Source organism: Sinohyriopsis cumingii, chromosome 6, assembly GCF_028554795.1.
Source record: "Sinohyriopsis cumingii isolate HCF-2022 chromosome 6, ASM2855479v2, whole genome shotgun sequence".
Classification (NCBI taxonomy): Eukaryota; Metazoa; Mollusca; class Bivalvia; order Unionida; family Unionidae; genus Sinohyriopsis; species Sinohyriopsis cumingii.
In genome coordinates, this window is record NC_142966.1 from 41506079 (window position 1) to 41534070 (window position 27992).

A 27992-nucleotide genomic window follows, 5' to 3' on the forward strand; every position below is an offset into this window, starting at 1 on the left:
CCCACGCAGAAAGGCATTTTCGCCGACTACGTGGATGCCTTTTTGAAACTGAAGCAAGAAGCCAGCGGCTATCCTTCCTGGTGTCACACTCCCGAAGACCAAATACAATTCAAAGAGAAATACTATGAACAAGAAGGCATCTCTTTAGACCACATAGAGAAAAACTAAGGCAGGCGATCGTTTGCCAAAGTGATGTTAAATTGCTTGTGGGGTAAAATGGCACAACGACCGTGTTTACCCAAGACGGAATATTTGACAGAACCTTCCCGCTACTTCCACATGATTCACGACAAAACCAAATACATGAAACACGTGGACGTCGTTCGAGAGGATTTGATCTTGGTCAATTACGAAGAAGATCTGGACTTTGTACAAGACGACCCTTTTGGAAATGTCATCATTGCGGCTTACGTGACAGCTCATGCTCGCTTAAAATTGTACGAAGCTTTAGAACTGTCAGAAGAACGCGTCCTATACTTTGACACGGACAGTTGCATTTACATCCATCACCCGATTCAACATTACCCTGACATCGAAGGAGACCGTTTAGGAGCCTGGACAGACGAGCATCCCGACGACAAGATTCTAAGTTTCGTCAGTGGCGGCCCCAAAAATTACGGCTACGAATACCGGGACAAACAAGGAGAAGTGCACACGACGTGCAAAGTGAAAGGACTGACTCTGAATCATCGTACCAGTCGAGTGGTCATCTTTGGGGTATTGAAAGAAGCCTTGCAATCGGGAGAGGATGGAAACTTTAAAGTGACCACCTATCAACCGAACAAGAGTGTACGTTTACCCACTCACCACATCGTCAGTCGACCCTTGGAAAAAGCCTATCAAATTGTATACCAGAAGCGAGTGCGACTTCCCAATCACTTTACGTTGCCGTACGGTCACGTCGGTATTGGTCTGTATATAAAAAGGAACCCTAGGCAAGATCGATAGTTCATTGTTCATTGAAGTAACTTACCATGTCATTGACGAAGAAGAGACCAGATTGGTTTGGCTTGGACCCAAGAGGTGGCCCAGTATGCACGAGAGTTATTCAAGGAAAAAAGTTACTTTTCAACCCGTGTTAGTGACGGTGCCAGAAGAACCCGTCACCCAGGACGGGACTGTCGTGGACAGGCCTGAAAGACCCTTTCGGGAGGACACTTGTGTGACCTTACCCCCTACTATAGAACTGGTTAGAACTTTACCCAAAACATGTGGTTGTTGTACAGACACTTGTTTTTATTCCACGTTCATGGTTTTCATGTGCCTTTAATTCTTGTACTTAAGCCTTTGGCTTTTATGTATTTTTGTCTTTCGTATTCATGTTTGAAAAAAAACATTCAATAAACGTGTTCTGAAAAAAGTATATAAACTCTTGTCTTGTCTGTTTTCGTGTCACAAGTGACATTCCTAACACTATGGCTACCTCTGCTGTCTCTGCTCCCTCTTCGTCTACTGTCAAAGTCATCGACGAACACTTAGATCGTGCCAGTTGGGAGGCTTTGTATCTTCGCCATCCCTTTAACATGCTCATTGCTGGACCTAGCGGTTCAGGCAAAACCGAATTCGTCAAACGTTTGATCGAACATAAACATCATTTGATCGATCGGCCACCTCAACGGATCGTGTGGTGTTACAAAGAGTGGCAATCGGAATACAACCTCTTGCGAGAAAGTCAAGGCGATTCCATCGTGTTTGTGGAAGGCATTCCTAAAGAAGACGACGGCATCGTCTCTGACTCCCGTCAAACCCATTTGGTCATTTTCGACGACATGTTAGGAGAAGACGAAGAAGAAATTAAACTGTGGTTCACGCGCAAAGGGCATCACCGTAATGCCAGTGTCGTTTACATCACCCAAAATTTGTTTCAACAAAGTAAAGCCCATCGCACCATCAGTCTCAATGCGCATTACGTGGTCTTGTTTAAAAGCCCTCGAGATAAATCGTAAGTGCAAGTCTTAGCCAAACAGTTAGGAACGCCTTGGCTGACTCAGGCGTACGACGATGCCACTCAAACGCCACACGCCTATTTACTCGTCGATTTGAAACCTACGACTCCAGAGGATTTGCGATTTCGTACCCACTTGTTTCACCACTGGTGCCAAGACGGAGGGCCTGTCCTGTACACGTCTCCGTCCTCGACTTCATTTCACTCCCCATGAAAAAATCTATAACAACCTCAGACCTTTTTTCGTCTGTCTCACACAGTGCGAACATGACGTCCCTTCAGTCGCATCTTCCCGTCAAATTGATTCGTGCCTTGTATGGCATCAGTCGAGAAAAAAATCCACAAACACGAGCTCGTGTCTTAGAAGCTAGTCTCAAAGAAGTCTTACGATGGTTCACGGTGACGGCACGTCAATTACTCCAAGGAATCATTCAGATTCCTCATCAAACCAAACGCTTTTTCGATCGAAACAAAGTCGCTTTGGTCCAACTGGCCGATCCCCGCATCGACACTCAAACCAAAAAACAAATCATTTTGAAACCTGGAGGGAGCGGTACTCTAGGAGGGGTCATCATTCGCTCTCTCTTAAGATGGGATCCTAATGCCCCCAAAGTTATCCCCAAGACAAAAGTCCAACGAAGCCCCAAGAACAAAAAGACCAGGTCCCCAAGGAGAACTTCTCCAGTGGCAGGACCCTCCTCTTACCAGACACCACCACCCCGGAAAAAGAAAAGAAGCCCCCAGAAAAAGAAACAGAGAAAAAGTCCCCAGAAAAAGAAAAGTCCACAGAAGAAAACTAGTCGCAAGAGAGGCACTTCGGCCAGGACGCAACCTTACACTCGCAAACCACGATCTGCCACGGCAGTGACTGCGTCTCCGGCATCCTCACGTTTGTCCACTTCTCCGTTGATGACACCAGGAACTGAAGAGTACTTGGAGACGTTGATCACACCAAGAACTTCTCCGTTGATGACCCCCAAAAGAACTTCCCCAGTGGCAGGACCCTCCAATTTAGTGGCAGTGGCTGCTGCTCACAAAGTACCTTCTCCCAAAATCAAAGTCCATGAAAGATCGGGCATGTTACAAAGTTTACTGGATTTGTCCAAGCAAGAACTGGCTCGATTTAGTCCGTTGCGTACCCCTGCACGACGTGTCATGCCTGTCCTCAAACTGATACGACGTCAAGACAATCAGTGGCGACGCGTTCCAGTATAAAAAAGGCCTGTGACCAAGTAGGGTATCAGTGTTTTTTCTGGTGCTCCTGAAGACTCAAAAATGTCACCCTCCAGAAAACCCCAAGGAAAGAAAAGGAAAGGACTGCCACCACGTTTAGCCAAACATGGGGACATGTTATCTGTCCTGTCCAAAGCTTCTCCACCCCATCGAAAAAAACTCATTCAAACGGCCTCCAAAGAGGTCATCGATACCGTGTGCGAATGTTGTTTGAACGTTTTGAAAGGCACGATCCCTTTGTCCAAACACCAGAAACAATGCTTAGGCAAACATCGTCACGTTCTTCGCCAAATGGTTCAAAAGAAAATTCCCATTCGTCAAAAAAAGAAGATGTTGGTCCAACGTGGAGGCATTTTGCCTCTCTTGTTAGGCCCCATATTGAAAGGAGTCTTGGGAACCATGTTGGGAGGACTGGTGGGAGCAAGATAAAAAGGCCCTCGGAAGTCCCAAGATCTCAGAATCGACCGCTGACAACCCCATAGAAGGACGAAAACTAGCTTTAGTGCCTTACAAACGATGGGTGGAATACCATCGGTGGCAAGAACAACGCACCCGGCATTTACCTCCCAATCCCAATTTGAGCGAGATGTCCCAGTTACAACATGAATTGCAGTCCTTGATGGATCGCCAAGATTTGTCCGAAACAGAAAAATCGCAAAAGTACGGTCAACTCTTGCAACAACTGCAACTCTTTCACCAGAAAGCTTTAGACAAAACAGCTCTACCCACTCTGAAAGATTTTAAGACCTTGATGAAAAGTCCAGCACCATCACCAGTACCAGTACCAGTACCAGTACCACCACTACCCGTGACCAAGACAGAAAAAGGAGAAGAAGAAGAAGGGTTTCAAACTCCACCAGAAAAAGTACGCAAGTTAACAACACCACCTACCTCCAGAATTGGATGGATTAAAAAGATGATGGCCACCCCTTCTTCATCACAAGAGAAAAAGAAAGTGAAGACAGAAGTGAAACAAGAACCGATATCCCTCGCTCAGACATCCTCCTCTTCGACACCTATTGCAGGCCGCACACGCAAAGCATTGCAATCCAAGAAAGTACCCCAAGAGAAAAAGAGTAACATCCTCCAAGAGTGGGTGTCTTATTAACACACCAACCAACACAAAAAAATGGAAAAAGTCTTAGCCAGCATTTACTACGATCCCTCCCATCCTGCAGGTTACGCAGGAGTTCAAAAATTGTATCGTGCTGCCAAAACGCGACTGAAAAGTCTCCGTTTACCTCAAGTGCAACGATGGTTACAAGAACAAGCTACCTACACTTTACACAAACCCATTCGACGCAAGTTTGCCAGAAGTCGCACCCGAGTGGAAGGCATCGATCATCAATGGCAAGCCGATTTAGCCGATGTCTCTCATTTGGCCAGCTACAATCGTGGCTACAAATATTTGTTTTGTGTCATCGACGTCTTTTCCAAATTTGCCTGGGTCGTGCCCTTGACTTCCAAATCGAGCAGCGAGTTAGTGCGAGCCCTGCAACGGGTTTTGAAACAAAGCGGTCGTCACCCTCTTCGATGGCAAACGGACAAAGGCACCGAATTTCTGAACCAAGCTTTCCAAAAAGAATTAAAGAAACGTGACATTCATTTTTTTACCACCGAGAATCCCGAAACCAAAGCCAGCATCGTGGAACGTTTTCAACGCACTTTGAAAGAACGCATGTGGAAATATTTTACGCATCACCACACTCTGAAGTACATCGACATCTTACCACACCTGGTGCAAGCGTACAACCAATCTTACCATCGAAGCATCGGACGTGCCCCGCAAGACGTGACTCCCGACAACGAAGTGTTGGTGTTTGAGCGCCTGTTCGGTACGTCCCCGACGAGGGCTGTCCCCAAGAAAAGTGGAGAGTTGGTCGTAGGAGATTGGGTGCGCATTGGCAAAACCAAACGCACTTTCGACAAAGGTTACTTACCTAACTGGACGACCGAATTGTTTCGTGTCACTGGTCGAGTGCATGGCCGTCATCCTGCCGTCTATAAATTGGAAGACATGAACGGAGAAGTGCTCAAAGGAACGTTTTATTTGCCCGAGTTACAACGTGTCACCAAAAAAGAAGACGACGTGTACGACATCGAAAGCATTCTCGAACGCAGAACCCATAAAGTGGGCAAACGACGTGTCAAAGAAGTCAAAGTACGTTGGAAAGGATATCCACCCAGTTTTGATTCTTGGATCGACGCTTCGCAAGTCATCGACTATAAAAAGAAGTGACCATCATGCCCTTTCACACAGCAGACGCAGCTACGTCGACCACTCCTTCTTCACCTAGTTCTTCTGTGCAAGATTTACAAAAACAACCCTTGTGGGAGTGGTGTGGAGAACGTGTGCCTAAAACGCAAATCGTCTTTTTCTGCCAAATCTTCGTGGTGTATTGTGTCATCGGGGCAGCCATTGCCAATTTGAGTTTGCAACAAGGAGACAAACAATTGTGGACCATTTTATTGAGCAGTTGCATCGGTTACCTGCTTCCTAATCCCTCCCTGAAATTCTCCTCGAACGGGAACCCCGGGAACCTTGTGTCCAATGCCAGTGCCAGTCACCACTTCAACCACAATCAGAACCCCATTTTAGACGGAGACACGCCTCTGACGTCCAGTAACCCCTCAGACAGCCACAGAACTCTGGAATTATGAGTCACCAAAACCAATTTTACTTAACCTTACCCAGTGACAGTTCCATGGAGGTGTTTCCCCACAACACGTTGTGCTGTTACACGGCCAAATTACCTCAGGCCATCCCCTTAGATCACGAAGCCCATTGGGAAGTGGCTTTAGTAGAAATCATTCACCCGACCCAAGTCCTCAATGTCCTTCCCAATCAAAATTTTTTTGATGTGGAAGTTCATGACGAGCAAATGCAACAGTGGATGGATAGCAATGTCAAATATGACAAGAAAACCCGTACACAAAAGTACACCACCTATCACTTGTTCATTCCCCCAGGCTATTATTTTAGTGGTCAACATTTGGTCAGCACCATAGCCTCCAGGTTTAATGTCGTGTTTCTGAAAGCTTTGGAGCATGTCAACAAAAGTGTCACCATGGAGTACCACAAAGCATCTCGTCGCTTCTTGATGAAATTTGAACGGAGTAAAATCATGTCCATTTTATTTTGTCCTGAATCGTTTGACATGTTGGGCGGAGACATGGACATGAGAAAGACCATGCTCAAGGAAAACGAATTACCCATCGTTTACGACAACGAGTCTTTTAGCAAGTTATTTCGTGCCCCGGTAGAACTGAACCAAGGACTGAATTTGATGTTCGTGTATTCCGATGTGGTGGAGTACAACGTGGTGGGACACACCTCCGTACCGTTACTGCGTGTCATTCCTTTCAAAGTAGATTCTGTCACGAACGATGACGAGGAAGGTGGAAACACTTACCACGTCCACCGCGAATTTGTCCATCCTCACTATTTGCCGGTCAGCAAGTCGTATTTGGACACGGTCAACATTGCTATAAAAGGAGATTTGGGACAAAATATTCCATTCACCAAAGGAAAAGTCACGGTGAAACTCCATTTTCGAAAACGGTTCTCTCACGACTCGTAAGTAAGTCATGTATCCAGTGTACCGAGGGGTTGCTCGACAGCGAGGACACGGTTTAGGAGATATGTTAAAATCGGCCTTTCGTTCGGTGGCCCCGGTGTTGAAACCGATGGTGACACGCGGATTGCACGCCTTGAAAGATGCGGCACTGACGCAAGGAAAAGAATTTCTCCAAAATGTCATCATCGACAAACAAAACCCTAAACAAGCCTTCATGAGGGCAGGCAAAAATGTCTTGCTGCAAACGGGCAAAGACAGTTTAGGCCGACAAGACACACCTATAAATGCCCTGCACGCTACCGAGTCAGGCATTCAGCAAGGACAAGGCAGAAAGAGACGACGCAGAAAACACCCTTTCACCAGACTTCAAGCGAGAAAGGCCAAGAAAAGAAGAACCGTTCGAGACTTAGACGTTTTCGATTATTGAGAAAGAACAAAAAATGATGCACCGAGAGTCTTGCGCTTGTTCCAAGACGGAACTGGATCTGTTTGCCATGCCACCACCATGATGACCATGCAAGAATCCCAATGGGTGGAATTTCATCCCGTCTCCTCATTGGCCGATTCCGCTCCCATCGAGTTTGAAATCAAAGGACAGCCCGAAGATTACATCGATCTGAATAGCAGTTACTTGTACCTGAAAGTCAAAATTCTAGATAAGACTGGAGGTCCTATAGACGATGAAGCAGTAGCTCCCGTCAACAATTTCATGCATTCCTTGTTCAGTGGAGTGGACTTGTACTTGAATAACAAACTGGTCAGTAGCAGCATGGATACTTACCCTTATCGTGCCTACCTGGAAAATCTCTTGACGTACGGAATAGATGCCAAGAACACTCATCTCAACGCCTGTGTGCTATGGGAAGCTGACGAACCTACCAAGTTTGAAAATTTGGAAACTGATGAAAAGAAAGAGAACAATGACGGATTTGTAGAACGAAGAAAGAGAATCACGGGAGTCGACACAAGTTTAGAACTGATGGATCGTTTGCATTTGGACATGTGGTTGCAAGAAAAGTATTTGCTGAACGGGGTGGATATCCGTCTGAGACTGAATCGTAGCAGTGCCGCTTTCCATTTGATGGCTGATAGTGACGGTTACAGAACCAAAATCATAGAAGCCAGACTCTACGTACGCCGTGTGGAAGTGTTACCTAAAGTGGGAAACGACATCAATCAGACGTTGAGCAGAACGACTGCCAAGTATCCCATACGACGCGTGGAAGTGAAAACCTTCACCATTTCCAAGGGACAGCGATCCATGATCGAAGATCATCTGTTCCAAGGACAGTTACCCAAACGTTTGATCGTTGGTATCGTCGAGAATACAGCCTTCAACGGAGCTGCCGAAAAAAATCCTTTCTACTTTCAACACTTTGGCGTGTCCAAGATCGAAGTCAGTCGCGATGGCAAAACCTTGTGTACCCGACCTTTCGAACCTGACTTTGCCAAGAAGAATTACTTGAGATCGTACTTGTCCCTGTACGAAGCCACCGGCCAGTTAGGAACCAACACCAGTCACGGTATTACGTACGAGGATTATGCAGAAGGCTACGCTTTGTGGGCTTTTGATTTCACTCCAGACCAAGGCAGCGACGAGGGACATTTCCACCCTATAAAATCCGGCCAGATTCGTGTGGAAATTCAGTTTAAAGACCGAGACCCTGATGAAACGGTGAACGTCATCCTGTATGCAGAATTCGATAATACCATAGAAATCAACAGTTTGAGAGAAGTCATCCTAGATTACTAGAAACCATGGAATACTGTTGTCCCTCTTTACCTAGTGGAGAAACTTTGGACATGAAATGTGAGGAGACCGTGGAAAAAGAAGAAGTGATCATGATGAAGTCGAGATGGCCAGAACAAGAAGCCCATTTAGTCTCCTGTTTTGCCAAACACTTGGTCGAAAAAATGACGGAATTGATCAAGAAAAATTGCTGTGGATGTCAAAACGATCATCCCAGTCAAATTCAACACGATAAATGCCTGATGTTAAGTCAAGAAGAAAAATTGAACGAATATCTGGACGAAGCTTGGAGTCTCATCTCGGACAAAGACGTGTTGCACCAGTGGTATAAAGACTTGCGTGAACATTCTTGTCCACCATTAACCACTCAAGAGATCCATCGTATCGAAGCTCTCCTGAATCAGAGTGAGGAAACAGAACGAATAACCGTTTATTTGTCAGACATTTTCAAGCAAAAAGTCAGGATCGAATTGATGACTTATTATTACCTGTGAAGAAGAAGAAAACATACACACAAATCAATGGATACCTGGGAACTTTATTACCTTTTGAACCACAGTTCGTATACGGCTTCTTGGAATCCTGTCGTCTGTGCTAAAGATGAACTCCCTCATCGCAAACCTAAAGACCATCAAGCTTACGTGATCAACACGGACGAAAGTCATCTCCCAGGAACCCACTGGGTAGCCGTCTACTTTCCTCAAGAAGGATGTGTGAATATTTCGATTCGTACGGATTGCCCCCTTTGGAAGACGATATCATCGACTTTATGAGAAGAAATGCTCAGACCACCCGATTCAATAACGTGAAATTACAAGGCACAGATTCCTTGGTGTGTGGACAGTACTGTGTGTATTTTCTGCATCATCGCAGCCTGGGCTATTCCTTAGAACATTTAGTGACTCATTTTGATCCTCGTTCTTCTACTAGAAACGATGTGAAAGTAGATCGATGGTTTTGTGACCATTATGCTTATCTTTTGTCTCAAGCTAGGAAACGTAGTGTCCATCAATGGCCTAATGATTTCCAAAAGTGGAAATCACAATTTCATTCACAACGTTGTCAGCCCTGTTTAAAGTAGATTGTCAATTGAGAAAAAAATGTTAGTGATTTGAAAAAATTGTTTGATGTTATAGTGTTGGATTATTGTTAAAAATGTTAGAGTTGTTGTTTAGTGTTAAGTGATTTTTGAATAAAAAATGTTGTGTTTTGAAAAAAAATGCCTTTGTCTTTTGTTTAGCTATAAGAATGTTGGATTGATGCTCTTTCATTTCTTACTATCCCTCTCATGACACTCACTGAACGTTGCGGCTCGAAAACCGTGTGGGGGATGTTTTCCTTCACGTCCGCGCTTTGACTTTAAGAACCGGGGTTGTTTCCAGTCTAACCATCCATTGTCGACTCATCCTCCTACGAAGATGTGCTCCAAACTAGCTAAGCTCAACGAAGCCTACGTGAATTTGCATAGGGTCAGACACAGTCTGATACCGAAGCCAGAAGAAATAGAGAATGTGAGAATGTTAAAAGTCACTGAAGACCTGATAGAAGAGCTCTTCAGAGAAGAAATGAACAGGGAGAAAGAAGAATGGACAGAGAAGTACAGACTTCAGAGACAGCAGCAACAGCAGCAACAACAGCAACAACAACAACAGCAGCAGCAACCTGAAGCTGACAGAGGCTTTGTCGATTGTCGTATCGACAGCAAAGAGTTCTTCTTCTCTTTCCGAAGAAGCAGACCTATCGCCAGAAAGTCTATCCTCAGAGGACATCGCATTCTTAGAAACTAAAAAAAGAATGCCATAGCAAACAAAAAAAAAACAGCCCTTTTCAGGGCTACCCAATACTCTAGAAAAGAAATAACTATTAATTTGCCAATGTGTGTAGGTAGAGTAGTGTGAATATAAACACTAACTCTTTTTTTAAAAAATGTGAGGGTATGTGTTTGTGTGTTTGTGTTTGTAAGTGCTAAAGTAAGTTGGTGTGAATAGTAGATTAAAATAATGTTTTTTTGGTGTTTGAGGTGTATATTTGGGGTTAGATTGGATTGCTTTGCGTATGTGGATAGTCTATTGAAGTGATTTATAAAAAAATTTAAAATAGTGATGGGTAGCATAAAAAGTGAGTGAGTGTTTCTTTTAGGTCCGCGCGTTGTTGTTTTTGGTCATGATGTAGGTAAGATCAATTTTATGTTTTTAGGGGGATGTTTTCCTTCACGTCCGCGCTTTCACTATAAATTGAAACTCGTTCGGCAGTCCAACTACCCTTGTTGATTGATCAACACCAAAAATGAACACGAGACTGACGAAACTGTTGGAACTTCATGTGCATCTGGAATATGCCAGGCGCATATTAAATGAACTGGCCGCGGAAGCCATTGTGGAGGAGGGAAGGATAAGAGAGGAGGAGGAAAGAAGAAACAAAGAAGAGGAGGAGAGAAGATATAAAGAAGAAGAAGAAGAAGAAAGAAGATACAAAAAGGAGGAGAGAAGAAACAAAGAAGAGGAGGAGGAGGAAAAGGAGAGAAGAAAAAATTTCAGAATCCCAGAAACCGAAAATTGGGATTCTGAAGCCACATATCCTGCCTCTGCTCTCTCCCCCAAAAAGGTAAAAAGTAACTGGGGGACAAGATGTGTATGCGGCGCCAGACCTGGAAGGTGCCACCATTAACCAGGTGTCCATGAAGTTCCAAAAAACAGCCCTTTTCAGGGCTACCCAATACTCTAGAAAAGAAATAACTATCGATTTGCCAATGTGTGTATGTAGAGTAGTGTGAATATAAACACTAACTCTTTATTAATAGTGAGAGTGTATGTGTTTGTGTGTTTGTGTTTGTGTTTGTAACTGTTAACGTAGGTTGGTGTAAATAGTAGATTATGGGTTTCTTTATTGTTTATTTTGTGTGTTTGTGTTTGTGTTTGTAACTGCTCACGTAAGTTTGTGTAAATAGTAGATTATGGGTTTGTTTATTGTTTATTAGCGTATGTGAAGAGTATAGTTTTGGTTTTATTATATGAAATGAGAAAGTAGGGGATGTTTTCCTTCACGTCCGCGCGTTGTTTGCTCATGATCTAGGTAAGATCAATTTTATGTTTTTAGGGGGATGTTTTCCTTCACGTCCGCGCTTTTCGTATAAGAACCCACAGTATTCGTCGTTCAAACCATTCTACGGAATAAGATACAAGATGGAAGTGTCGGCGTTGTTTAATGACTTAAGAAATGTTTACTTTTGGATGATGGATGGAGAGTATACTATTGAAAGGATAGAAAGAGAATGGAGGTTGAGAAAAAGTCTTGACTATGTCAATGAACTACAATTAGCGAGGAAGATGATAGAGGAGATGATAGAGGAAGAAGTTAAGAGATTGAGAGGATTGATTCAACCAGAGTATGTAAGAGTAGGGACTATAAAAGAGTCTATGGACAAGGTAAAAGCAGTGAGATGCTATTTAGAAGAGCTAGAGAAATGGTCAGAGTGGATGTTCGTGAAAAGGGGCATTGAACAACTAAAGAAAGCGGAAGAAAAGATGAAAAAGATAATAGAGGAAGAAGTGCAGAAAATTAAGGACAGGTGGGCAAAAGATAGAAAAGAACAAGAGAATAGAAAGAAAAAAGAAGAATATGAGAGACTGAACAATAACTGGATAAAAATCCAACAGAAGTTCCGAGCCATGGGGTACCCGGACTGGATACCGGAAAATGAAAAGAAGAAGAAAAAAGGAATTTGGGGAAAGATTAGGGGCTGGATGAGTAAATGGAGGAAATAGAAGAAAGCCAAAGGCCCTTTTCAGGGCCAGCCATATTTCTCGAAAAGAGATAGCCTTTCCATTGCCTACCCCTTTTTTTAAATTTAAATTTAAATTTAAATTTTAAAAAAAATTTTAAAAAAATCCCATATTCAATTCCCCTTGTCCCTAGACAAACCCAAACTCTATTCCCCCATGTTAAATTCCCCCTTGTACGTAGAGTGACCCACGATTTTTCACCATGTTCAATTCCCCTTGTACGTAGAGTGGCCCACGATTTTTCGCCATGTTAAATTTCCCTTGTACGTAGAGTGGCCCAGGGGTCCCTGTAATGCTAATTCCCATTGTACGTAGGGTGGCCCCATTTACTACTCGCGCTGTAATGTTGATATGATCGACAAAGGCATCTTCGAGAGAAGTTATAGCTTCGTTGCACGGCTTGTACGCGGATGAGATGATTATATGGTATAGTTCCAGATCAACAACGCATAACGATCGGAAATATCGAGGACTCCAGACACCGAACCATGTGAGATTTTCGGTTTCTCATTATATAAGCGGTGAAAACTTGGTATCAAGCGCGGATAGAAAAAATGCTATAGCGTAAGTTGAAAGTTCCTGAAGTGGTGACTGTTATCTCGCGCAATGATTTTACGCGAGAGCAAGGATAGGACGCATCCTTGAGCGCAACTGCGGAGAAAAATGAGTCTGGTGCCATTAAACATTGTAAATGAGGGAGAAATTTGAAAATTGTGCACTGGCAAAGGTTAATGTACAGGCAGTTAATCATGTTTGAAGGTAGAACATTCTTTCAATTTATTGTCTCAGAAATTCAAGCTTAAATTACTTACGGCGGCGCATGAATCCATTTGGATAGGTCAATTGAGTATGTAAAAGACGACTGACAACGTGTTAGCATAATTGTATAGGCCCGGCGTGATTCTGCCGACCGTGGAGTGTTTGCCATAAAAAGCAGGCAAATGGGTATTGAACATAATATGTACTGCGGTCTTCCAAGAACAATCAAGTGAGGAACCGAAAGTAGATACCAGTACGAAACTCACCCAGGGTGCTCCACTGGTGTTGGAAAAGAGAGAATTGATTACGTCAGTGTGTTTACAGAGTTAACTGAAGGTACCTAATCACCTTATTCGACACACTCCGCAAGGCCAATATCAAAACGGAACCCACCATATGTATCATAGCATATTCTAACTTGGAATGCGAAGTCCAACAAGTAAGCGGGTCAGTGCAGTTAAAACCCCACCCTGACCTAATTGAAGCACTCAGAGATGTTACTAGACCTGAAATCAAGAAACAGATACGATCGTTCCGTGGGTTAATAGGCTTTTACAAGTAATGCGTTCCAAATTTCTCCGTCATGGCTTGACCGTTGACGGATTTATCTCGGGAAGGACAATGCAATAAAATTGCCTGGGTTTCATGACAAGAAAGAAAATCGAAAGCTCAAAATGAAAGCGTTGATCAGCTGACCAATCCCAAAGTTGCCAGGGCTGCCTAAATAGGTCGTGTTGTGAACTGATGCGTCCGACACGGGATAAGGTTCAATTTCAATACAGAAGCAATAGAGGACGAAGTTACACATAGCTTATACCTGTAGGAAATTGCTTTCTCGGGAGAAACCTTTATCAAATCAGCCTAAAGAAAGACAGATTCAACTACGTGTCGCGTGACTAACTCGTTGACATCTGCTCTCTGCTTGATGAATCGAAATTTCTCCAGGCTATGAAAGAGGTTTCTAGTAATTTTCCTCGAAAAAAATATGTTGAGTTTTTTGTATTCCTCGGTTTTTTATAAACATTACCCGACTTTCTTTTAACATTTTTGAATTTTTCTACAATACTGGAAAGTTATTTTGTTTGTTGATATCACGTCCCTATTGGGGGTCGGATGTCATGGACATAAGTTTGCGAGATTGGGTAGTCATGTGACTAGCAATATAGATGGAAAGTACCACGTTTAAATTTCATCAACGATGTAGTTTTGTCTTGTCTGTCAGCTGAAGAAAGACACAATGAATATTATACTAGCAACTTCTGAGACATCAAAGCATGGTCATATCGATTTCACTTAGATATGTCTTGATGTAAGGTCGTTTAGGTTTGCTAGGCCCGCTAGCTAGCGGCTACGCCTCGTTACGTTTTAAGAAGCTTCGGAGTCTTTTAATTACTGTATAATCGCTTCCATGTTGAGCCCCCTCCTCCTCCCCCCCCCCCCCCCGCAGATAACACTAACCTGACCAGCTATCCTATATTGCACCTTCAGATCGGGATCTATGTCGTTTTTTCCCCACAGGTCAATCGTAACAAATTGAATAGACCCAGCTGGGCCTTTACAGTTTGGTCTTTGACTCGACTGATAAGCGAGCATATACAGTTAGTAGATGGTACCATTAAGGTCCGAATAATTATATGTGGTTTAAAAGCGGTCGCTTTTATCGATGTACACCTCCATTTAACAGGAAAATTATAATCAGATATATGAGAGGCCATGTTCACGCCTCATTTCAAATTTTAATTTGTCAGGTTATAGTACTGACCCAGTATGATCCGTCAATCCATTCACGATCCCGCATCGGATTATTATTCCAGGACAACAAAAACACTATGATCTAGCGCCAGACCCATCCGAAGTCCAAAAATTGAATAGATCCAGCTGGGCCTTTACAGTTTGTTCTTTGACTGGACTGATAAGCGAGTATATACAGTTAGTAGATGGTACCATTAAGGTCCGAATAATTATATGTGGTTTAAAACCGGTCGCTTTTATCGATGTACACCTCCATTTAAAAGGAAAATTATAATTAAATACATGAGAGGCCATGTTCACGCCTCATTTCAAATTTTAATTTGTCAGGTTATAGTACTGATGGATATCATCTACAATAACTTAGTTTCAATGAGAGAGATATTAACATTCCCTTTCTGGGGAATGGTTCATTTTGTACACCTCTTTTGATTGTACCCATTATACCCATGATACAGTACAAATAAATCTACTGCTGGTTTTTGGTAGTACTTATGTTATTCATCGTTGCTAAGCAATGTCTTTACAGCCTGTTTATCGTGTTATGCCTGGAGCATGGATCAGAGCTTCTGACTGCTTGGTGGATTGGAACTCCTTACTGGTCAGGTTTACAAATCAAGATTGTGACTTCATTAAACTCAAATGATACAGTTATTCTGCATGGCATAAAAATAAAAATAGAAGACACTGAATTGGCAACAACAGAGGAAAATGTATGGGCTTTAGGGGTAGTTTTTGAGATTTGTAATAAAAGGTACACAAAATGTTGATCTTTTTTTTCTTTATTACATCAATCACAACTTACGGAAAGAACCGGTACGTATAATTTTCCGGGTTTAGTAAAGTCATGCAGATAGTATCCCGCCTAACCAAATCTGGCCATGCATAATACCTGCACTTGTGACGATGTGAAAAACGGTAACGAAAACATAGTGTAACCTGAAAAAATTATAAATAAAGATTAACACGACCGAATGACCGAAGTGGCCGACAGTTTTATCTTTCAGCTGAATACTAACGTGGGGTTGGGTCCCTCAAAAACATGATTCGTAAAGCTCTGTAAAGTTTAATTACAAAAATTTTTTAAGAACCTCCAATGATTTTAATGAGAGTTGTGAAAGTCCCCATTGTGAATTGTAAAAGCTAGTCCTACTGGCATATTTATATATTGCTTACCGAGGGTTCATAGAAGATTTCCTTTGTATATACATTTCTAAGATCAATCAAACTCTTCCAGTTCCCACTCGTCCACATAATAATCTTGCTGGTAACAATAAGTTCTGCCTTCAGCTTCAAAATGTCCCACTGAAAGTATAAAATAACAATTGCACACGTGGATGACGTACAAATTTCAGATGTGATGTTAAGTCAGCTAGCTACAAATGTAGATTCTTTAACCTCCTCCCCGTGACCTGGACCTTTGACTTTTAAGCCGATGTAGATTTTTAATCTTTATGGAGTATCGCGGCAGAATGTATTGCTGTACCAATTTGGATTGTATGAAGAAAAACAAATTGTCAATACAACTAGGCTAAAAGCGGCCAGCCAGCCATCAAACAATGATCACGTAGAAAACACAATTACTACTGTGTAGAGTATTTCTTGCCTTTTGCATCGACGGTGAGACAAAAGTTACGCACGTTTGCCTAAAACTATAATCTATCAATATTAATGCCAAATGATTGCATATTTAATATCTAAATTCAGATATGTATTGAAACATGGAGCTACTGAGTGAAACAGAGACGAAGAAAGTGAGCTCTGAGATCATTCTGCCATACTTGAAATAGGATATTGAACTTTGGCAATCTTCCAGTAAAAAGAAAAGTGACATGCAATTTCCTGACTGCATTTATTATTACCATTAAATATCCAGATGGTCAGTTAAACATAAAAAATCAGTGTCTTCTCTAGAATTCTGATGATTGTACATGCGCTAGAATATAAAATAACTTACTTTGTAACTAAACGAGAAGGCTTCATCTTCTGGCATAGATTTCACCTGCAAAAAACAAAATATGAAACAAATCTATATTTACTTAATGATGTTGCATAAATTTGGAAGCTAATAATGGTGTACGCTTAATTAAACTCAATCCCAAAGGCAAAGAAACACATAACACTAATGTTCCAGTTCATTCTGTACACGATTCGTTTTGACAATTAAGCTTATCAATAAACAAAATGTGTCTTGCTATTTATTGTGCAATGTATGAAGGCATTTATACAGAATTGTTGAGGACTCAATATGAACAACATAGTGGAGAAACTATTTTTCTTCCTGCAGTCACGGTGACCTTTACCTTTAATATGTTGACCTCAGAATCAATAGACTTCCTTTATAGTGCAAGCCATTCACAAGATTTGGGCCAGGCATGTGACATAGATCTATGTTACTGTGCGCAAAAACCATTTTTTCTTCTTTCGCAGTGACCTTGTCTTCTGACGTTTCACCCAAATACTAAGTTCTTTATTATGGCATGAGTAAATCATCCACAAAGTTTGGTCCACGTATGGAATGTTGTTGTTGTAGGGTTTAACGCCATTTTTCAGCACAAGATAGACTATACATAGCGGCTTGAATAAATTGAGGAGAAAGAACCCGGGAAAACCCCGGAAAGAACCACTGACCCACGAGAAGCTACTGGCAAGCTTTCTCACATAACCACAATAGCCAAATCTGAGACTCGAACCCACGCAGACAGGTGAGATGGCAGTGATCCGTAACGGTGAGCGCTATAAACCACTCGGCCACTCGGGGCCCCCGTATGGAATGTTGAACTAATGTTAGTGTGCAAAAAACACTTATTTTCTTTATGTCACAGTGACACTGGCTTCTGACAGTTTGACTGGAAAAATTATTAATAGGTTTGCTCCCTGTCAAGGTGCAAGCAATCCACAAGGAATAGTAACCACGGATGATGAAACCTTTTATTGTATATGTAGATGGTGGAAATACAGAGAAACCTTTTTTCTTCTCGAAGTACAAGCTAACCACAGTAATCCCCTCAGCCAATGTTTGTATAAAATTTAAGTAAGCGTGCAGAAGCGTATTAAAATGTTTCCAAAATGCACGTTATCATCATATAAGACACAAAATCACTATCAGTGAAACATAACAGAAGTACATATACTTGCATTGTAATTTTTAGTTCCCTATGTTAAACATGATATGATGTTAAAATGTATGTCTTGGATTTTAAAAAAAAAAAACGATATTTTACAGATTAAAAATGTTCATTTTCTTTTACCAAAGTGGACAAATCATAGGACACCACTCTGTTCTATTCATGTTTACTGATCGAAGTTATTCTTTTTTTTGGGGGGGGGGAGGTGGGTTCTCTTTATTAGATAACACTGTGTAAATATAAGAAAAACTCATAAATAAGGTGTCAATTTCAGTCACAAATTTTCTTTGTCAAATGTTCCGGAAAATATAAACGATAACAATCGCAACTACAAAAACAACTACTACTATTATTACTGCTGCTACTACTACTATAGAAACAAAATGAATAGCTTGTCTTATTGCTGAATGAATTGTACCCATTCTTTCCCCTCTCCCCCTCATCTCACCCATTCGTAATTCGCAATTTAAAAAGTAATGTGTAAGTTTTTGAGATGCTAGTGGATCTCATGGAAAGACCCTAGGGAGAAGACTTACCCACAACGTCTGGTAAGTGTATATGCTGGATAATTTCAACTAATATTTGAAAACAATATTATGAACTGTGAACCGTCAGACGGATTGACAACATCAAAAGATAAATATTTCTTAGAGTGTTCAAGTGTCCACCTAGATTTCGATTTCTTTACAATAGCTACTGATGTCCGTCATCGTGCCACACGCAGAATTGTTTTTGTATCAGATTCTAAGCTCGATCGATCGTGTGTATTTCGTATTTCAAAAACTCGTAAACAGCTTTGTTAGTGTTATGTTGCTGGTATTGCGGTTCAATGTTCACCCGTCAGTTCAGAATATGTAATTTCTATTTTTCCCATTATCTGAGAATGGTAGTCATTTGGAATTTATTTATGCGTATCTCATTAAATCTACGTTTGCTTTTAAAAACAGGATACGTGTACGCTGCTTATGAGACGACGAAACCAGTGACTATACAAGATTCTATTAAAATGATTTGTTATTGGGCAAACTATATAACTGCCATACAAATGAGTATTCATTTGGTACCCGATTCGCGATCACTCCAAAGTTTAAGTATTTCCATAAGTGGTCTACATGCTTTAAGCTTATCATATATCAATCACTAATGTCTTACATGTCCTTTGCGGTGGAGTTGCTCAATATGTGCACGTCAAGTGGAGGTGGTTATTTTCCACGTACGTGACTCTCTGAGTAAACATGGATGCGATTAATTCATTGGCGTAATAAGGGAAAAATGCGCACGGAACGATGATGGAGGCCCAAAGGGGTTTGGATCCCCAAGACCTCTGGCGCGACCGCCCCTTCCGCCCCTTTCCCCCACCCCCTGGTCAGTACGCTACTGAATTAATTGCCCTAAAATGATGCATTGGGAAATGGAAAATAATTTGAGCTTTACTGAATTACGCTCTGCGATATGGCAGCCAAATAAAAACTAATTGCAATATAGCCATATAAAATACAATACATTGTGACAAGTACACTAACGCAAGGAAGTTTATTACATATGCTAGGTACGTCTTAATAGGTACTTACCTCTCATATTTTTTCATCACTATCGTGATATTAATAATTAGAACAAAGGTACGTCAATTTAATAGCATTGTGGCCCCATATTTTCTGTCAGAATTGTCTACGAAAGATTCGTCTGACTTGTTTTAACAAATTGGTCAGAATTGTTCTTTATCAAAGCACATGAAACGGAGTTGAGTCAGGGTTGAGTAAGAGTTGTTCCAAACTTTGTCTTACGCCGAGTTCTCCCTAATTCGAAATAGTCGGTGCTCAATCAAGGGACCTATAAACACCACTGGCCAATGCAAGGAGATCAGTTGAGCACCTAATATTAAAAGATAGTTAAAAGATAACATTACCCCGTTTATTGCTAAATAAAGAAGTGAGACAACGCAATAAACAAATGAGGGAACGCATGTTCCTTAGATTCGGGGTTGGGGACAGCGGCGATCGCACAAAAAAAAAAAAAAAAAAGGAATGGGAATGGGCACAAAAGTTAGGGAATGGCCGTTCCCACAGTACTAGATACCTTACATTCTTTTTAATGACACTAATTATTCTCAAAGCAAGAATGTATATGCTGCACTCAACGCTAACTATCATATGCTGACGTACCTGAGAAGGAAGATGGTATGATCCGTCCTTGAAGATATATGCCTTTCTTTTCTCAAACAGTTCTTGTTCTCTTTGCTCCTTAGAAGGGTCATCCCCGGGAAGACTTGTATCAAGATGCACAATCTTATAATGATAGTTAGCCTTTATCCACCGAAGAATTGGAAAAATAAACTCCACATCTGTCTTTTGGTTGACCACCTTCACCGTCTCTACGTACCAGTTACTACCAATGCCCGCATCGTCACGCCAGAACTCTATCATGCCAATTTCGTCAAGGTTTTCACATTGAATTGTAAATTCGTCAAGCTGACCTTGCTCGAAATCATTGTATAAAAAAGTATCTAACGCAACAGTGTCAGACTTCTTTCCATTTTTCCCGTACAAAATGATGAAAACGTTCGCATCGGTACCGCTATACAGTTTGTCTCCAGTTTTAACAAACAGCTTGTACTGGACTTTCTCCATGATTCGATGGCTGCACTAATCTCAACACGTCTTCAAGATAAATTACGCCGGTCTGTTTTGAGCCACAACGTAAAGTCATTCGCATAGACGCTTAAGCGCGAATTGATATAGACGCCATCAGACCGTAAAACGAAGTGAATTGTCAAATAGTGGCAAGCGAAGATAGCCTCGGGAATGCAAGTAAACAACCAGATGATAGTGGACTAACAGAGATTTAAATACACCATGCATATATAAAATGCTGCCCATATAACATAATGATCTACTTACGTTGAGTTTTTGTGTGTGTGTATGTGTGCATGACTTTTATATTGTATTTTATGACAAGAATGCACATATCACGTATGTAAGAAAAACAAAAAGGTATATAGAACGAACTGTCATTACATAATGCTTAAAAGAGTATGCAAGATTCGAAAGAAACATAATCAAGGACTTATAACTATTTTTAAAGAATCGCGGGTTACCTGTATTCGTTAATTGATTATATTTATAAACAATACACCTGGAAAAATAAAATCTGGTATATTTTATTTCGTCCAAAACATAAGAACACAATAGAACAGAGTGGTATCCATCACATATTTCTTGCTACTGACAAAGTCTTCATTAGCCCATCTTCTAGTTGTGCAGTTCTCAACTTAAAGAAGCGTGTACATACATTGTAATAATGTCTAGTTTAAATAACCCCGTAATTAAGACCAGTAAATGGCGTACTGGTTGTAGCTGTTTCAACTCGTCCCTATTGACCGCCCCGGTGGCCTAAGTGGTTAGGGCGTTAGCCTCGGATGGGCGAGGTTCCATCCTCGGTCGAGTTGTACCAAAGACTTCTAAAAATGGGGTACTAGGACAAAATGGTAACGGACAAAATGGTATGGACAAAATGTTAAGTGGACATGATGGTATTGGACAAACTGGTATGGATAAATGGTGCGGACAAAATGGTACAGATAAAATGGTATGGGACAAAATGGTACTAGGATTAAATGGTATAGACAAAATGGCATGGTTAAAATGTTGTAGACAAAATGGTATGGGACAAAACGGGATAAAATGGTACATATATTAGAATTTCAATTGCTAATGAAAATTATAATTACCTAAAATCGGCATTAAATTTAATTTGTATACACATATTAAATAATTTACGCATCCATAAACTAACTGAAAAATATACAATACAAATGAGTTTTGTTAAATTCGTGTAACTTCGGAAATATTAATTATATATTTTTTTTAAATAAAGTGAAACTGCAAATAACTTATACCGAATCTACAAATTGCAACGATACCAAATAGTAATTCGATGCCATTTTAATGACTGTTTTTCTTGTACATACGCTTAATTTTTGGGGTCCCGTCGTACGATTGACACTTTCCAAACTGCACGAGTTGAACCTAAAATATAGCCAATCTGGCGTCTGACAAAGCTGACAGTTTAGAGTACAATAAACTAAATTGCGGTCTAAGTTACAACAGTATTGTACGGAATATATAGGTTATCGATCAAAGAAAACGCTAACGTCTGGGGTGCCTTAATTTTTGTAGTTTGAATTTAAAACTAAAAACAGTTGCATATCATTTGAAGAGGACTTTATTGTCTTGATTATTAAATTTTTTAACTTGCAAAAAATATTAATCGTGTTAGAATATGCTACTTCGCAAAATGGGACTCGCAAGCTTGTATTTCAAGATTATTTATTTACCAAGAACACCGGTGGCAGTGATAGCAAGGAGCTCTGACACTGTGAAAGAAGAACGTGTAAGGCACAAATTCATACACAAGCGAATGTAATCGTTCTCGAAGTTGGAGTTCATAATCACACGGTAACTCATGGGCAAGTTGAGGTTGAAACAGTTCGTGCCAACATGAAAAGGAGAGTAGAAAAAAACGAAGAAGCAACACGATCGATTGTTCACAATGAATTGCTGAGTGTTGCAGTTGCAGCCGCTCATCTACTTCCAAAACGAGCAACATTATCACGAGATGTACACAGGCATCGTCAAATGGCTGGACCGAATGGTCAACAAGACATTATGGTTTATTCTCAGACACAGAGCAACTATCCATTCATCCGTGTCTGACTGCGACTAGGTTAAAAAGTTTGACCTCATATGATAAATTTGCTTTGAGTATGCCTTGGATGTGTGACATTTTTTAGTTTATTTTTTCTATTTCTAAATTATTTTATCGTAGTCTGAAGTTTTGTACTTGTTTTTTGTCATGTAGCTTTATAGTTTGAGCTTTATTTTTCTTTCATTGCTATTTTGTTTTAAAATTGTTTGTATAGGTCATTATTATAAATCATCCATGGCCAGTTCACAATAGCAGCCTATTGATGTTATTTAGTAAAAACTTGTCTGTTTTTATTACATTTCGTATTAATAAAATTGTAGTCGTACCATTTTGTCTGTACCATTTAATCCTAGTACTATTTTGTCCCAAACCATTTTGTCCGCACCATTTTATCCATACCAATTTGTCCAATACCATTATGTCCACTTAACATTTTGTCCATACCATTTTGTCCGTACCATTTTGTCCGCTACCATTTTGTCCGGCCACCAAAAATGGTACTAGCATCTGCCTCGCTTTGCGTTAAGACTTAAGATATTAGTGTTAGGACCGATCGACCTGGTGTCAGGAAGATGTTACTGAGTGTGACATGATGTTACATGTCTTCGGCAAGATACCCCAGTGCTAGACACACTCTAAACTGCCACACTGAAGACATCATAGCGTTATGGCTGTAAAATTGTTAAAGCTACTTTCAAATCAAAATTACACACACACACACACACACACACACACACACACACACACACACACAAGCGCGTCTTTATTGATCTTTTAGTCGTAGTTCTACGTACCTTGTTAGCCATTTAACAAACACAAAACCTTAATTCCTCCATGCGCAGTTTTCACAGTCAGCAATGATTATGCATGACCCCATAACCATAATCTAAGAATATTATGTAATTCATAAACTCACGAGCAGGTCGTTTTCTATTGTTATTGCTTCTACCTTATTTGGATTTTATAGCTTTTCCTCGTATTAAAATATAAATTTTAAATGAACCAAAGAATGAAAACTAATGTATCATATTAAAAAAGGATGGGTGTTTCTGACACTTTTGAAACAGATTCAGGCTTAGAAAATTCTACAATATATGAAGATTTATTATGTTTCCAAATGATCTCGATTCGCTGAATTTCGGAAACTTTGCCGGTGTAATTTTCAGCATATAGTCATTTGCGATAATATGTAATTTTAAATTCCAACGATCTGCGGGACTTTAATTTTTTCTAGTCTCTGGTCCGGTTGCTAAAATGGAACAAATATAGAATTTACCATTTCACGGTAAAATGTGTGGCCAGAAGAGAATGCAAAAGTAAGATAGTATTATTTCAGTTAAACTTTAAAAAAATGTAATACAGTTACAATAGTGTGGAACTCATTTAGTTATTTCGCTTGTGTAAATATAGGTAGAACGAAGTTATAATTTTCCAAGGTTGGTGCATAGCTTAAAAATAAGGAAAACAATAAAAACAGGTACATATATATTTAACAATAGGCTGTTAAATCGATCATTTTTATGACCTGATAGTCTTCTCCATATTGTATTTAAAAAAGTACTTCGTCATTCGCATATATATATATATATATATATATATATATATATATATATATATATATATATATATATATATATATGCTAAAAATAAATAATAGGCTGTTAAATCGATCATTTTTATGACCTGATAGTTTTTTGCATATTGTATTAAAAAAAATTACTTCATCATTCGCAGCAATAAATGTTCCAGATAATTTCGACTTGTATTTGTCCTTTTGTGTTCCTCTCATATGTGTGGGTCTTTTTTTTTCCTTTCTCAGGAAGTTGTGCGCTTCCTGGCCCATTGTCAATATTTATTGCTGGCATTACATTTTATTTGTATTTTCTTCTTTCACGAATGCTTAGTTGTCACTTAGTATTACCTTTGACTGCTTGGTCCGTCCATCCGCACGGCTCATTAAAATCTACACACTACCGTCATTTGCTTGTCATTAATGAACTTGGAACTTTATACATATCATTATAAATCAGCACTAATCTAAAATTTTGTCAAATGAATGAATTCGCGGTGAAGTTCTAGCCATAGTTATCCGGCATTTCGAGGTACAGTTTATATATATATATATATATATATATATATATATATATATATATATATATATATATATATATATATATATATATGTATGTATGTATGTATGTATGTATGTATGTATACATGTATACAATACCTACATGAGGAGGAAAACATCATGCTTACATTCCAGTATTATGACGTCATCTGACGAAACGTTGTTTAATAATAATAATAACACCTTGTAACATTGTTTTTGTTCTTGGGTACTTAGTATTATTTCTTAATTGTTTATGCCTCAAAATTATAGAAAATGGCTATTAATACCCACATATTTTGGTTTGTAACAAGGACAGTGATATTTTGAAATTCACCTATTTTCCAGAACATTCCAGATAGATTCAGTGCTGAGTAAACTTGGAGTAACTTCTAGAACTTTCTAGAACATTCCAGTAATATAAATAGTAGTATAAATACAAGGGTCTTAATCCCACCAGTTCGGTTTAGTTCCAGCTGCCTAAGTGGATACATAGCTCCATTTTTCTGATGTAACTTTAGGTGGCTTCAAGCATCCGGCAGACACAATTTGCTATGTCTGCGGCCAGTTTATCAAGACAAGTGTGAAAAAGTACTCAGTGGAGGCATCTGCTAAGATGTTTGAAGCCTACAAGGCATATTTCGGCATACCTGTCCAGGATCAAGACAAACCCTGGGCACTTCATTTCACATGAGAGTACTGCAAAGAAACTCTGGAAGGTAAGACTGACAATTGTTGCTCGGAATTTTATGTTATAAAGTTTGTTAAAATTTTACAATTGTAAAAGATTTTAAATTTGAAATGTTTTACAATTTTCAATGTTATTGAAAACATATCTCACATATGAAATTTTTTAGGATAATCTCTTACACGTTAGTCATGGGTGAAATAAATGTATTTTGTAGGATGTTAAGAGGGGAAAAGAGAACTATGAAGTTCGCTATCCCAAGAATTTGGCGGGAACCCACTGACCACTCAAGCAACTGCTACTTTTTCATAGTGGACCCTTCCAAAGATCGGACTGGTAAGAATCACCTGCTATCCCGTATCCGGACCTTCAATCGTCCATCTCCCCGGTGCCACACTGCCCTGAATTCCCCGTACCCATTCATCCGGAGAGAGAACAGTCGTCTTTAGAAAAGAGCAGCAAGTCAGAGAGCGAGGAATATGTTGTAGATCCAGGTGACAGTTTCAGCGGTGGAGCTAGAGAAGAGAAATTAATACTACCCCAACCAAAAAGACCACAACGACTTGATCAGAGATCTTGGTCTCACCTAGTCCAATACCGAGCTTTTGACGTCTAGGCTCAGGCAGTGGAACTTGTAGGATGAAAGTGTGCAAGTCGCAGATCAGAGGAAGGGTCACAAAGCTTTTGCCAGCTTCTTCACCCATCAAGATGGGCTCTGCTTCTGCCACAATATTATCAGTATGTTCGAGGCAGTTGGAATCGTCTGTAACCAGAATGAGTGGCGCTTCTTCATTGACAGCTCATTCAAGAGCCTCAGTGCCGTGCTGCTCCATAATAGGAACAAGTACCCATCTCTTCTCCTGGCTCACTCAGTGCACCTCAAGGAGGATTACAACAACATCAAGAATTCGCTCTACGCCTTGAAGTATGATGCGTACGGCTGGGAGATCATCGGAGACTTCAAAATTGTGCCATTCTTGATGGGTCTCCAATTCGTTTTTACCAAGCTTCCCTGATATCTTTTCCTTTGGCATGACAATGACACCAAGGCGCACTACCACAGGCGGAACTGTCCACAGCGGACCGAATTCTCTGTGGGGAGGAACAAAGTCAAGTGTGAGCCACTGGTGGACCCATGAAAGGTGCTGATGTCACCACTGAACACCAAACAAAGCCTTGTGAAACAATTGGTCAGAGCTCTAGATAAGGAACCGGTGTAACAGGCAAGAGTATACCCCCAGTCCGGATTATACCTGGGTTTAAAGCGACCTAGGCTAGATTATACCCGGGCATATTATGGCCTGGGCCATTTTATACCCCTGGGGTATATTATGGTCTAGGCCAATTCATACCCCTCAGGCCAAATTATACCCCCATGATATCAATAGTGTTGAGCTATATACTCAAGAATTACTTAATTTTTCAACATTTTATTGAGCATTCAGCTTTGTCAGGTAAGTTAAATGACATGCTTCAGTCGTATTCGTAGTCTGTCAAGGTATATACATACAAGTTAATCTTGTGGTACACTATCGTGGTAGTGTCAATGCACAACAATTTGAGCTTTTTGTGGAAAACTTGAAGAAGGAATCGAGAATCATGATACAATATATACCTCACATTCTTCCAGTCCAATTGTATTGATCATCTATTATATTTCCAACACTCTCATCAATATATTCTAGTTTTTCAATCACATTGGTATTCTTATTTGATGATTGTTGTTCACGTTTTCCTGCTACAAGTCAAGACTAGAACGATACGTAAATATTAATTTAATATACAAGTGGGGCATGTTCTGGCCTGAAGGGGTATGGTCTGGCCCAGGCTATTTTACACCTAAGGGTATAGTTTAACCTATGACACTTTATCCCACGGAGTATACTCTGGCCTGGGCCAAACTATATCCGGGTTTAATCTGGGCAGGGGTTAATTTGACCTGCTACACCGGAAGCCTTTAAGTACTTTCGAGACTTCTTCCCTAAGCTGTCTGGGCAAAAGTCAAAGCCGGTGTAACACGCAATATTATACCCCAGTCCGGATTATACCTGGGGTTAAAGCGGCCTAGGCTAGATTATACCCGGGTATGGTATGGTACGGGCCAATTTATACCCCATGGCTATATTATGGCATAGGCCAACTCATACCCCTCAGGCCAAATTATAACCCCATGATATCAACAGTATTGAGCGATATACACAAGAATTACTTAATTGTTCAACATTTTATTGAGGATTCAGCTTTGTCAGGTAAGTTAAGTGAGAAAGCTAACTGAACTAAAATATTAACACTCAAAACACATAGACTTGTATTACGTCAACCAGAAAAACGTTAATCAGTAAAAATATTAGACTTCCACAAAAATCAAAATTACTACCACACTTCTTAGTAGTGTTTACGCATGATTTCAGAACTGTGTAGGGTCCAATCCAGCGTGGTTCCATCTTTGAACCCATGCGATGAATACGCGCTGATTCTTGATATAACCGGCGGAACCAGCAGTGATGTCTTTGTTGCTGTTGTGTCGGCGATCAAAGGCACGCTTATAGTGTTCCTGGGGAGAGTG

The 27992-nt window shown here is 40.4% G+C and overlaps 1 protein-coding gene across 1 annotated transcript in view; it reads right to left on the reverse strand.

Moving 5' to 3' along the window:
• The window catches only part of LOC149796779 (allene oxide synthase-lipoxygenase protein-like), a 65126-nt gene extending 44537 nt beyond the window's left edge, over nucleotides 1–20589 (reverse strand). Inside the window, exons 1-3 of the mRNA XM_089961427.1 lie at nucleotides 20087–20589; nucleotides 16754–16798; nucleotides 15973–16101 (exon numbers count right to left, since the gene is read on the reverse strand). Of these exons, the coding sequence (XP_089817553.1) occupies nucleotides 15973–16101; nucleotides 16754–16798; nucleotides 20087–20551 (639 nt within the window). The 5' untranslated portion in view covers nucleotides 20552–20589. The remainder of the gene's footprint in view (nucleotides 1–15972; nucleotides 16102–16753; nucleotides 16799–20086) is intronic.
• Nucleotides 20590–27992: the final 7403 nt, after the last annotated feature.